The sequence below is a fragment of the Bidens hawaiensis genome, unplaced genomic scaffold, assembly GCF_021521415.1.
Source record: "Bidens hawaiensis isolate Kalapana, Puna unplaced genomic scaffold, B.hawaiensis_p1.1 tig00038581_1, whole genome shotgun sequence".
Taxonomy (NCBI): domain Eukaryota; kingdom Viridiplantae; phylum Streptophyta; class Magnoliopsida; order Asterales; family Asteraceae; genus Bidens; species Bidens hawaiensis.
Genome location: NW_027505564.1, coordinates 98,372 through 112,989, shown reverse-complemented (window position 1 = coordinate 112,989; position 14,618 = coordinate 98,372). Strand labels below are relative to the sequence as shown.

The 14,618-nt window shown below is 34.8% G+C and overlaps 2 protein-coding genes across 2 annotated transcripts; both read right to left on the bottom strand.

The window, feature by feature from the left end:
- Positions 1-556: 556 nt before the first annotated feature.
- Positions 557-1,051, bottom strand: LOC143613973 (putative mitochondrial protein AtMg00820). Its single transcript, XM_077087543.1, has one exon. The coding sequence runs from the start codon at positions 1,049-1,051 to the stop codon at positions 557-559; it is 495 nt and encodes a 164-aa protein (XP_076943658.1).
- Positions 1,034-3,941, bottom strand: LOC143613960 (biotin carboxyl carrier protein of acetyl-CoA carboxylase 1, chloroplastic-like). Its single transcript, XM_077087532.1, has 7 exons — positions 3,721-3,941; positions 2,600-2,653; positions 2,389-2,522; positions 1,983-2,298; positions 1,802-1,873; positions 1,168-1,233; positions 1,034-1,074 (listed from the first exon to the last, which is right to left on the bottom strand). The coding sequence occupies exons 1-7, from the start codon at positions 3,883-3,885 to the stop codon at positions 1,051-1,053; spliced, it is 831 nt and encodes a 276-aa protein (XP_076943647.1). The 5' UTR covers positions 3,886-3,941; the 3' UTR covers positions 1,034-1,050.
- Between the last annotated feature and the right edge of the window lie 10,677 nt (positions 3,942-14,618).

Here is a 14,618-nt window from a genome sequence, read left to right as displayed (position 1 = left end):
TGAAGGAAGCTTTCCTTTTGTGTCAACCGGAGTTGCAACGGGTTTGCAAGAGGTCATGTCGGATCGATTTATTATGTCTTGCCGCGTAATTCTTTTGTGAGAGGAACATTTCGTTACCCGTTCGTTTTACTGATATCCCCAAGAAATAGCTCAGCAGCCCCAAATCTTTCATTGCGAATTCCGAGCTTAGACGGTTCATCAGATTAATACGAAGTTGCTCGGACGATGTTGTGAGAAGTATGTCGTCCACATATAAAAGCAAATATGCGGTGTCGGAACCGTGATGATAGCTGAACAATGAGTTGTCACTCCGGCTTTGCTTGAATCCCATTTTGAGAACAAATTCGGTGAAACGTTGGTACCAAGCTCGAGATGCCTGTTTCAGGCCGTATAATGACTTCTTAAGCAAGCAAACGTGATCCGGGAACCTTCTATCTCGAAAACCCATAGGTTGATGCGTGTATACCATCTCGTGTAGGTTCCCGTGAATAAAAGCATTCGTGACGTCAAGTTGATGAACGGACCACAACTGAGATAATGCGATAGATAGGACCGTTCAGATGGTTGCCGATTTGACAACTGTGCTAAAAGTTTCACCGCAATCAACACCAACCCGCTGACTACGACCATCGCACACCAAGCGCGCTTTATAGCGCTCCAATAACCCATCTGATCTAAATTTATGCCTGAATAACCACATGCAATTGATAATATTCATAGTCGGTTGGCGCGGGACTAACTCCCACGTCTCATTTTTAATAAGGGCATCGTACTCGTTTTGCATAGCGTTTCGCCATATAGTAGTGGACAAGGCAGTTTTTGGCGAGTTGGGTATTGGTTCGACATGTGTAGTGTTAAGGTTGAAGTGTGGTTTAGGTTTCAAGATCCCATCCATGGCACGTGTCTGCATGGTTCGAGTGGGAGGGGGCGTAGGTTGTGATGTGGAGTGTGTTGGCATTGGGGCCGTAGGCTGGGTGGTGGTTGCGGCTTTCGGATGGCGAGAGTAGGTGAGAATCGGTGAAGGTATATTAACCCAATTCATGTTCCTCATCATGGTTGAATAACAAGTAGAGGCTGCATACAAGAATAGCGTCTCGTTTAATTAGCAACACAAAAGATACAAACTTTTTGTATGCAAAAGAAGATTAAAAGGAAAAAAGACGGTACCGTATCCAGGCTGACAGGTTTTCCATCCTCAGCAACGATATCAACTATTGTTCCAGTTTGATCGGCCTAGATCATGACAAAATAATGTAGTGTTCAAAACAACGTGTAAAGAAGGTCAAGAGCAGAGTTGTGCATAAAATTGCTTGTTTACGACTGGGAAGATATCGTGAGGCCGTTGGGTTACAAAGCAAATAAGCAATATTTCCAACAAAATTGTTATCAGTAGAAATGAAAACAGAACTGTAGTCTATTCTTAGTGGAAATCATGTCACATCAATGGCCTTAAGCTTGTATATAGGTCATTATCACTAACAACTTAAATAAAAATGGAAATAGAAAGCATCACATGATATTAAAATCAGAAGGTGAGTGCTAAAGTCTGGTTGCTCAAAGTCCTAGCTTAGCAAGAGTAATAATGGTTATGAACTTATAATTATGACGATGAAGATGACAATAGAAGAAAGTCAGAAACATCTATGTCTAAATTAAAGTTTGAACTTGTATAATGATTTAAGACTCGCATCTGACAGTTATTTAAAATTCCCCATCTGTTAATAACACCTAAAAGATAACATCTAGGTTCTTACTACTTGCTAGTAATTCAAACTAAGGATAGAAGTGAGATAGTGATTACCTCAATCTCATTCATCAACTTCATGGCCTCAATAATGCAAATAACCTGGCCTTTCTGAACCTTGTCACCAACCTGGAAAACATATATTAAAATTTTATTAGTAGATCAAACAAATAGAAAACCATAAAAGAAGACGGTAATAGTTTACATATGTCATGTTTACAGTCTACTATCAACATACCTTCACAAATGCTGGAGCTCCTGGGGCAGGAGACCTATAAAATGTTCCAGCCATGGGACTTTTCAATGGAGGAAGAGATGACTTTGGTTTTGCAGGGGTAGGTGAGGGAGCTGCTGGTGCAGGTGCAGAAGGAGCCGATGGTGCAGACTGTGGTGGTGGCGGCGGTAGTGATTGATACGTAGCCTGAGGTTGTGGAGAGTGCATCATGACCATAGGGCTAGCTGGCGGTTGAGGCAAAGCTTCCTTTTTTCTTATGAGAACCTCAAAGTTATCTTGCTTTAGCTCAAGCTCCATAATATCTCTTGAATCCACAAGTCTGAAACATCAAAAATAGAAGTTGAACATACATTTGGTTTATATAAACTCCAGTCATTGGAAAATGTATTACAAGTAAGGATTAACTTACTCTACAAGCCCTGCTACTTGATTCATAAATGCAGTGATTGTTGCAGCATCAGGGATTGCGGTCTCTGCTGTCTTGGTAGATTCCTCAGGCTTCTTTGAAGGTTGTTTAGAATTCGATGATTTCTCAAGGGCAATCTTAAACGGAAAATTAAAAATAATTTTTACAACCAAGTACTTTATTTATGCACCTGATAATATATCTTGAAGGTTACCTCATTAAGCTGAGCAGACACTCGCAAGACATCATTCCGGTTCCTCTTAGATGACTGCATAGAATAGCAATCAAATAAGAAAACATAATAAATATAAATCAACATGATTATATGAATTTAAACATCAAACGATCAAAATTAAAACAATCCATCACACAGACACACACACACACACTTATTTATTCTCGCTGTCATGTAATAAAGTGATTTTTTTTCTCAACTTAATAATAGCATTAAGAAATAAACTCATCAAGTCTTTCATACACTAACAATCAAATTGCTTTGAAAAACTCCTCAATCTGTAAAAGCAGAAAGCATGCTGATAAACCACAACAAATTTAGAGGGTGTTTGCCTGTTTGGGATTCCTTATTTTACCTCCTTATAACTTTTCATTAAGTTAATAAGTTACAAAAGTGTAACTTATGGAACTTTTCCTCTCACAATATAAGCAATCCCAAACACCTTATTACTTTACAAAAAGTTAATAAGTTATAAGTTGGTAGAAATAAGCAAATCCCAAACACCCCTTTATATATTATTATTGGCGATGAGGAACTGATCCAAGAGTTAGCAGACTCTTATATGGATTAGCTTGATCGGCGAAAACAGGGCATGAAGAGCCCAAACTTAAAAAGAGCATAACTTAGGCTACGAGTGGAATTATCTTCATGAGCCGGATCTTGTGACAAGAAGCCAAAGGTGGTGAGGCCCAAAATCCATCATTTAAGCCTCCGATTTTACTCCTCAAGTTTCGCAACAATAAAACCTTGTTAAATGCGTGTTAATTTCATGTTTCAAATTCGTTTTGTAATCATTGCAGTATACAAAAGTTCAATAAACACGCTCCGTGTTGAGCAGTTTATACTTGATCACTTCCTCTGCATCAATTGGAGCAATTACTAAGATGTTGTTTCTCACGAGATTCGGTAGTAGATCAGAGTCTACAGATGACACAAAAGTATTCAGATACTAAAGTATGCCTAACTAGAGAGAGATTGCTAAACCTAAAAAGTAACCAATGCAGCATCAAAGTTAACAATACTACATCTAACAAATCAACCAGCAAGCTAAGCTTTGTATCTCAAACAGAAGTAATGAAATAATAATAATAATAATAAACCTGAGATGAGGATCCAGCGATGAATGCGCGGCTGGATTTGATATCCGATTGGAAGCTAACGGCAGAGGTGGTGTTACGTAGGTGCTTGTTATTTCGGTTAGGGTTTGTGTGAAGAGTCAATAGAGCTGCTGTTGTTTTGGGGCAATTGACACTGAAAGAAGCCATTGTTGAAGAATTGCTGCAGTGGGAATGAAATGAAATGAAGGATTATTATTATTACTATTATTATTATTATTATTATTATTATTGTGTGGATTTGGTGGCGGTAAGATAGAGATGAGTTATAGTAAGTAGAGTGTTGTTGAGGCGATATTAACGAGGAGAATGCTGCTTATGTGACGATGTCTTTCAGGATGATGACAAATAGGGGTGTTCACGGTTCGGTTTTGATGGTTTTTGGGTTAAACTGTTGTCAACGGTTTTTGATTTTTAAAAACCGAAACCAAACTGTTGGAAATTTAAAACCGAACCAAACCGAACCGTTATAAACGGTTTGGTTCCGGTTTGGTTCACGGTTTGAAAGTTATAATTTGTTTTTTTTTAAATTAAAAGCCGACTTATTGGTTTCCAATAAACATTGAAAATTTATCACACGATGTGATTTTTTAACCGATCAAACATTAATTAGTAGTTCTTATGTTTTAATATCCATTTCGACATAAATAAAAAAGGGAGCAATTTCATAGAATAGTTAAGTTTCAAAAATGTTTCAATTAGGTCACTCAACTTTAAAAAGTGTTTCAATTGGGTCACTCAACTTTCATATCTTATTAAATTAAAGGTTTTAACATGTTTTTTTAACGTTTTCATTTTTTGTTTCACATAGAAAATCTTTTTATCTTTTTTTTATGTTGACGTTGAGTGGCGACGTGGATTCTATTTTTTATTTTTGAATTTTAATATAATTAACGTTTTTTTAATTTTTTAAAAATATAACTACATATATTGCAAATTCCGACCCCCACATCTTATCCTTCATTTCTTTCTTAACAAACAAAAAAATCGGTGAGACTCGATTTGAAGATTTAGTGACCTGATTTGAGAAAAATATGCATGAGTGACCTAATTGGAACACTTTTGAAAGTTGGTTACTATTCTATAAGATATTCCCATAAAAAAGAAGTCTTGTAAGTTTGAAGGGGAATAGCAAAATAATTAAGGGCCAATTCACTTTAAACGGTTTGCAAAATAAAAAATTTTCACTAAAAATTTCATAAATTAGCATAGTGTGAACTTAAAATTTTAAGTAAGCTAATTTAAATAGTTATATATACATATAAATGATATATTTAAAAATTTAAATGGTATTAAACCTCACGGTCCAGTCCGGTTTCATATGGCTGGTTTTTGGTATAAACTGTAAACCAAACCGTTCGCTACGGTTTAAAACTTTTGAAACCGACCGCCCGAAAGTAACGGAAAAAAAAACCAACCGCGAAACCAAACCAATGAACGGTTTGGGCGGTTTCGCGGTTTGAATCCAAACCATGAACACCCCTAATGACAGGTCTATATTCTTTCTGGGGGATTATTGCTCCATAATAATAATCTACCTATCTAATAAAAGAATGGATTTTCAACAACCATTTTTTCCTACTTTTCATCAAAACATTTTAAATTGTCACATGGCATTTTAACATATTTTTTTATATTTTTTCATTTTCATTAAAATACATTTTATCAAATCTTTTTAAATTACTATATGGCATTTTGGCATTTTTTTTATTTTTTATTTTTATTAAAATACTTTACATTAAATCTCTTTAAATTGTCATATGATTTTTTTTCCTTTTTATTAAAATAATTTTCATCAAATCTCTTTAAATTGCCACATGACATTTTGGCATTTTATTTACTTTTTTCTTTTTCTTATAATTAAAATTCAATTCACATATAACGGGTACGTAAACAACCAGACCATATCAAAAGCAATTCAATTTTCATCCTTTAGGCTTAAAAGTTCAAACTAACAATTCTATGTAATCCTCAACCCGAATTCTATAATGATTAGACCCTAATAAAAAGTTTAAATGCGATTAGACTATGCATATTCACTTAACGATCGCCGTCTGCTTTTTCATTCGTCTTCTACATTGGAATTATAAGGTTTGTTTGATTTCTTCTTTTGTTTCAATCGATATTCATCAACATGGGTATCAATTTAATCGAATGCAACACAAAATTAAAACATTCATAGGATATTCGTTGGTAAAAACATGAGTTTCGATAAATTGATTATATCCTTTTGATTCTTTGCTTAAATCCAATTTATGAAATGTAACTTCTCAAATTTTATTATTTTGGTTTGAAATTAAAAAGTTCTATTTAAATTTCTATATAACTTTGTACAGCATGGCCTATATAATATAGTTTCCATGAAAGTTTATCAATAGAAAACTTTAAAGTTTTGTAACGTTTGTTAACTACTACAAAACACTAATGTCTATTACGTGTATGATATTGGTGATTTTATGATATTAATAAAAATGTTTGTAATTGTTTATATTATCATTTATTTATCGATTTTTGTTTTATTATTACATGTGTTTTTTTATTATATATTTTTCATTAACCCGTGTATCACGCGGGTTCTAACCTAGTCTATATAATATAAAAACAATATTAATTCATTACGAGTACTACTTTTCAGTTAAGTTAAACTTTCTAAACAAAAGCTATAAAAATGAATATGATTTAGAAGAAACGAAGATAATTTATAATTAGCATAATTGTGACACGTAACACAACCAATTACTTATTTATTAAGTATAAGCAAGTCATGAATGATAATTGATCGAATATCCAACTTGTGTCAGAAATTTATTTTTTATTAATCTAATCTATACTTCATTATGTGAAAGATTAACAAATTAAGACGCTTGCCTTTTAAGTAAAATACAAAATTTAGTAGATAACTTAGGATGTGCTTAGGTAAGCTTATTTCACCTCAAAAGCACTTTTGGCAGAAGTGCTTTTAATCTATGGCTTTTTCAAAAGCAAGTTTTTAAAAAAAACAAGATTTTTTACCCGCGCGTTGCTGCGCGCGGATGCATTGGTGCGTAGGATGGTTTCTCGTTAGACAAAGGCAAAAGAAAGATAATGCATATAGCTTATTTATGGCCCAGTGGCTTCAATTATCCCCTTCCTTATCTGAGATATTTTGTGATTTTCTGTTATGATGAGGGCTAGGATCAACTTCAAAAAGTAGATTAACATAGTGTTGCATAATATAGTTATTAATTGCAGCCAAAAATGTTTCATTTTTTGTTGCTATGTTGTTCACTCCATGAATAACAACAACCCCTTTCTCTTCACGGGCTCCATCCACGTTATGACGTTATCACCAATTATTTCAATGTTAAGGCTGCAAATTAACGTGAAAACTATCAGTAACACATCTTCACTGCATTTAGATGCACAAAAAAAAGATGTGTAATGCTAACTTTTCGTTAAATGTGGCAAAGCAATGTCATAGGAATAATCTTGTAAGCAGCTCACCAATAACGACATCCACATATGTCAAAGCAAAGTCTAAACCTCTTAAAAGGAAAAAAAATAATTATATATATATCAATCAATCAATCATACCCAGTAAAATCCCACCGACAGCAGAGCTATAGGTAGGGTCTGGGGAGGGTGGGATGTAGGCACACCGTACCTCTATCCAAAGGAATAAAGAGGTGGCTTCCAGAGAGACCCTCGGCTCTAAGAACATGTGTATGAAGCAAAAAAAAGGAAATCAAAGTTTAACAGTTATATAAAAAACTACTACTAATTATAATAATATTAATAATAAGGTCACAGTTTAACCACCATATAAAAGCTAATAATAATAATAATAATAATAATAATAAAATATGTAAGGGAAATACCATTATGGTATGTGACCTAAATAAGTTAAGTCTAAGCCCTAAGGTATTCAATTCTCTCTAAAAATCCTTAACTTTAATTCTACTTCTCCACGAACAGTAGTATACCAAAAAAATAAAAATAAAAAAAATAATTACAATACACAATAACAGTAGTATACCAAAAAAATAAAAATTAAGAAAATCAATAGTCTATGGTCAAAGTACTTACACATCAGACTGTTTACGCCTTAACTTTCGCCTATCATTGCACTATGGCTCTAGGCATTGGTACATATCGATATTCGGGCTCATGTGCGCAAGTAAAAGGCTCCAAGCACTGTGTTTGCAAACGAAGGTACATGAATTCCATAAAATTTTGAGCATAGCTTACCTCCTGCATTTTTAATTACACGACACATTCAACTGTACAGTTGATATTATATCGATACTAAGACGATAAATGACTGTTGACTTTAAATTCCACTACCAAAATTTCTCCATCTTATTAAACAAACACAGAACTAAAACTTTAACTCATGTATTATATATGATGACACTGCTACTATTACTTGAATTGTGATATGCAACAAAGAAAGTATTTAACATTCTACAAAATAACATCAGTTTGTACATGTACATGTACATGTATTCGGCCCATATTAATTCGTAAATCAAAATCATTCCGGAGCTAAACTTACATGTATAAAAATTTCTTTAACTACCCAAGCAATCATTATCTGCATGGTGAATGGTAACGATCAGTTAACAATAACTCAGCAAACGAATCTGCAGATATCCAAATTCGCATTAGAGTTAATTTAGAAATTAAGTGTTGTTATAAAAGATTATAAAAAAACCGAACACGAAATCAAAAGCAAACCTAAAGTTTGCTGGTTATAGAGGCTCGGATATGTTGTCGTTAATTACCTGGTGCAGTTGATTCCAGCAGTTAACGATATTTCAACCGCATCCAACAGTTCAAAATTGGCTCAGATACACTATCATCATAGCCCTTATCAAAGAAACCAAGTAAACGTAAGGCGTAAATGCGGCGGCAAAACACCGAAAGACGGTAAATAGCAATTCGACCTAATCGTCACCAAGGGTATGGAATCGGAACCAGTTAACAATATAGGATAATCATCATAGGCACTTAGATACATGGTTATCATAACCCGTGTCAACCAAACCGAGTCATAGTAGGCCTTAAAGACACATGTAAAACACCAGCATAGGGTTACCGGACGAAGAAAAGGCCATCGGAACCCTATGTTTGAAATCATAGAATTAGAAGGCTATAAACATCCAATTAGGGATTTGTTACCTTCAATTAAAGAACTGTGAAGTGCAGCGGAGTGAGAGTCGGTGGCGGCAGCTGTTCAAATCGGAGGAAAACGGGGGAGGCGACGGCGATGAGTGGAGGTTGCAAGTGGTGGTGGCAACCGTCTACATACGCCGGACGGACACCGTGGAAGATAATGATAGCGGAGGAGATTACCTATCAAGAGAATAATGACGGTGGAGCTGCAATTAGATGTAAGAGTGAGAACAAAATAAGAGGCAGTTAACTGAAAAATGTTAAAATGGTACACGTGTTTAAAGGAGAACCTTTAGTTTGATGAATACTTATTTGTGTGAGTTAACTGAAAATTGATTTTTAATATATATATAATGTTTGGTTAAGCTTTTTTTTTTGTATCAGAAAGTAAATAAGATGTTTTTTAAAGAGTGTTTGGCTTAGCTTTTTCTATTGAAATGACTGAAAAGGGCATTCTTATGTTTTTGCTAGTTATACACACAATATTATAGACAAAAATTATAATTTACAAAAGTTACAAAATATATAATATAAATCCTCATATTTCATAATTCAAGTCAAGATTACAACTTGTTAATTTCAAAGTGAATTCATACAAAATGCAAATAATTTATAAAATAATTCCCTAAAAGATATTAGAGCGCATTCAACCTCGAATCCATTATATCTTGAGCAATAGCATCTCGTACCGCCGCCATAAACAAATCATCACCATTCGTTCGTGTCTCACCCTCACTTTGGGGCCTAGGCGTGTGACCACAAGTTGGTACCTGTTTTGTAAATAAATCAGAGTTGCGGGTTTTATTTCAGCGGAAGTCTTTAATAAGATATTATTACTTTGAAAACTTATTAAAAAGTCAGGTTTAAATACCCGTCCATCGTTTACAATACATTTATTTAGAAAACATAACTTTGTAATATTTTGAAATAAAATATCTGAGCCATCAGATAGCATCTAATGACTATAACTCCAATCTTCTATTCATTCTTGCTTTGTTTGTTCTAACACTTCTTGTTTCCCTGTAACATGGGTGGGAAAATACGTCAGCACAAAGCTGGTGAATAACGCTGACAATAAAAATATCTTTTCAATACATTTGTGAAACCAACAATAATACCTTTGTGACTACTCATTAGACACCCAACTACATTGGGATCAAATTACCTAAGTACCATGTACAATTAATTATATACACAATATCATTTCTCTGAACAGTCCCGTAGACCTTCAGAGACATGTTGATGATATGCATGGCCTCGGGGAAATGTCGAGTCACCATGTATGTTTGGATCCAGACACATGTATACTCTTAATCAGAGCGTCCGTTTCTTATTATTGTACACAAAGTTTTAAGGATTCGTAAATCCTATGCAAATATTCTGACTCAATATAAAAGGTTTGGGGTGTATTCACCTTATTTGTTTATAATCAGTTTCTGATACTGATTCTTGTTTTCTGTTCTCTTATTCTTGTTTTGTTACCTCGGACCTATAGTACGAGAATAACATTTGTATAAATAACTAGATCATCGATCTAGCTTTAGACCTTTAGTCTATTTTGGTATAACTTCAACCTTGATAAAATCATTTGTTTATATAAAACATTTGGACCTTTAGTCCTCTTCTTTGTTTTATCAATTATATATTTCGCTTCTTCTTCAGGAAGAAACGTCTATACTGAGTTTCTTCTTTAAGAAAAAAAAACATGATTTCATTACTATAATTTCTTTTATTATATTTCTTAGTCATAAAGAAATGTTATTTTGACTATAACCTTTGCTTAAGAAAAGTCATTTTATACTTAATCGTAATCAAGGTTCGGGCTATACCCCCGACTATGGTCTAAGCCATTTATAATAATAAAATAATAACTTAGGCAGAACCCCTTACCTCGCACGGTATTCGGAGTTAGATTTCCTAAGTTTATACGGGCAACACTTCTACTCTATTCGCACGTTTCTCGAGGCGTTCTTGATCCACCTTCCTTGACACGCAAATCGAGGCAATATGTAGGTGTCGCCAGGTCGTGCACATACTTCGAGGCGGATGTCCCATTACTTTTGGTTGGCACGCACTTCGAGGAAAACACAGGGTTTTTGGCACCGATTACGAGGTGATAATTGTCGGGTTGATGGCACGCAAAACGGTGTTCGGCACGCAAACCGAGGTAGAGAGAGTGATTTTCTAGTGTGAGAGAGTGTTGTGGTGTGTGCAGATGAGCCATGACCCCCCCTATTTATAGCTGAAATTGGATCCCATCGCGGTACGCGAAGGGTCTCCTTTTTCAACATCGTCGCGTACCTCGACGGGTACGTTTCTGAGATCGTGCCACGTGTCTCCACGTGGCCTGATACGTTTGCCACGTGGTCTGACACGTCTGCCACGTGTCATGCTCGCCTGCCACGTGTCACCAGAGTGTGACACGTGGTTGATGCGTCATCACGGCCCATCGCGGTACGCGATGACCGTCTCCTTAGACTCATCGCGTAGCGCGATGGGTCCCTGGAAATTATTTTTTCATTTTCAGTCCCTGTACTTTAGTAACTTGTCATATCTGGTCTAACTCTCGTTGTCTAAAAATACTAAAGCGGCTCTCAAAGCGGCTCGCGGCGATGCGAGCGTGCGAAGTGCAAAGTGCGCCATCAAAGCGCCACATTGCGCCCAACGTCCTTCGCCATCGCCGTCGCCATCGTCCTCGCCCTCGTCCTCGCCCAAGCCCGTGCGCGTGCGCGTCGGGTGCTACGCACCCTCTGCTAGGACTACTTGGTGCATGATATTCATAAAATAATATTACTTTGGAAAAAATATTTCTTATAAAGTGTAACATTCGTCGATTTTTAGACTCGAAAACCCGACCCGTTTAATTTTTCTAGTCAATAAACCGACGGTTTTGTTTTATCTCTATTTTATTAATGTCATTACACGCCTCTTGAAATTATATTGTTCGTTAACGAAACTATAGAAAGTATTGTTATGTGCAATTTTAACCTTAATTATGATTTTTGAATATTAGCCTAAACTCTAGGGACTTGTTTGCAATTATGTCAAAATATTTGTTTCTTCTTCCCATCGATCATTCTTTTTTTTTCTATTATTTATTTATTTTTATATCTTTAATTCTAGCTCAAGAAATAAGCCCTTAATAACGGAATTGATCATAATTACTCGTTAATTGGTCATCAACGCGTTCCACCTACACCCTAATTGTGGTAAACCTCAACTAATTGACAGCTAATTGATTTGTTTCCAACCTTAACAAGCCGCGACTCCCTTGACAACGAATCACTATAAATACACATCTAAAACGCAATTAACTAGTCCCTCGTACTCTCCATCTTATTCCGCAGCAAAACCCTATAGATAATTAGATTAATTTGTTCATTCAGTAGTTCGTTTTTACACACCTTGAGTTGGCCCTGTTTTGACCTCGTTCACCCTCATCTGATCAGTGTTAGAGGTAATTAAACACACGATTTGAATCGCGCTTACATGAAGATCAAAAGCCCTAAACTTGTTTTGATCAATTATAAACGGATTGATCGATTTAAATTTCTAGGGTTCTTGATTATCATGGTCAATACATGTGTGTGTTTTTAAATAAACAAGCTGAACTTATGTTGCATGTCGCCATGTAGCTCAGTTGGGTAACACATCAACGTTTGGGGGCAGAGGTTGCGGGTTCGATCCTCTGCCACCCCGTTTTTGCCTTTATTTTTAGTATTTTGTTAAACTAATCAATTTTAATAGTTTAAAACCTTAATAAATGATAACTAATTTATATTTTATCTAAACCATCATATTAACCAGTTGTTTTTCCGAATCTCGGTTAAATATATATATATATATATATATATATATATATATATATATATATATATATATGTGTGTGTGTGTGTGTGTGTGTATGTGTATGCATAATAGTTATTAAAAGTTTATAAGGGTTTTTGTAATAAATATTTAAAAAGATTTTGTTTGTTTAGAATACGTAAACTAAGGCATATAATATTATTTTACATAATAATTTGGCTAAATAATTTATAAACAAATGACATTTTTATAAATATATATTGTTACCGCTTTAATAATATAAGTACGAATATTTTATAAATAATTATATTTTATACAATATTAATTTATAAGTAATCTTTATTAATTATAAACTTTACATGAAATATGTTATACTCGCAATATCCGTTCATACCCCGTTTCTCTCTTAGTCCATTTGTTAATTTGTAGTATTTCCCGTTATTACACTTGTTAGGATTTGACTTTGCTACCTCTCGAGCGCGATGCTTATCCTCCTACAAATCTTAACGTACTTATTCTTTTGCTTATTCCATAAGGTGAGTTTACATATCCCCCTTTTTCCTCTTTTACGTTTTGGGGGTGGCATGTATACCATATTTACATTACACATTTTTATTTCCACGTCTATTTAAAACACAATTCAATATATGTTTATGTGTGACTATTACATGCTCTATGATAATGCTCTATGTGCTTAATTGTTTATTTTATGTTTGGTGGTTGGTATCTCATCCTCATCTATCCTCATCTAGTATGATCATACATTACCCAAGTACATTGATTTCGTATCAATAAGAACGGGTCCACATCTATTTAGTTGTTTACATTTTCATAGAAATAGTAATACTCATCATTTACATATGAATTGTGGTTTTTATCTATATATGTATCTCAACTAAAACTTATGTATTCTCACCAACATTCGTGTTGACAAACTCTATTTTTATACATGCTACAGGTACAAGTAATTTACATTGTTCAAGATCGAAGAATTTAGTTTTACCTTAGGATATTTATCCAAACAATAAATATGATGTAATTGTTCTGTTTATTGAATTTGTGTACTTGTTTTGATATTAATGAATTAAATAATTATTATCACTTTAATTAGTGTCTTTCGAGCTATTGTCCAATCAATGCGTTACGCCCCGGCATGTTCCGCCTTTGGTCGGGGTGTGACATAAAGAGCTTCCATTTCTTTACCACTTTTCATGTGGGATGAATTCCATTTCTCTTATTTATTCCCAAGTGTAAGGCTTCCACTTTCTTACATCCTTCTATGTGGGATGGAGTTTCCTTTTATTCTTTATGTAAGAAAACTTTAACTTAGGAAATATTTTTATTTCCTTATTTTTCTTATATTTTCTTATTTAATATTTTCTCGTGACTTGTGTAACATCCCGAAATTTCCAAAATAATATCAATTATATTACCTAATAATAGAGGGAAAGTTTACTCGGGTTATCAGGAAATAAATAAAAGAATAGGAGTTGGTATGGGTCGGGCTAGTGTCGGGTAATGGATGTGGGTTATGGACTTGGATTAATAGAGATGGGTTAAATGAGAATGGGCCTTAGGTCCATGGGATTTCAGGGATATAAATACCCTAACACCCCAAAATATCTTCATTTCTATCATTATCCAAACACACACACATCCACACACACACGCCAAAACTTCGCCGGCCGAGCCAAGGGAAGAATCGGGCAGGTCCGAGAGAGGGCGATTAGTGTGCTAGCAAGTTAAACGAGATCCAAACAAGCTCAAAAAGGTATGATTCTTGATCTTTGAGGTTTAAAGATCCAAGCTTTTTAGTGTATAAGCGACCAAAAATGGTCGGGAAGCGTAGTGGGTGATATTGAACCATAGCAAGGGTGTTAAAATCGCTCAAAATGCTGAAAAGAAACCGAACAGCGGCTGTC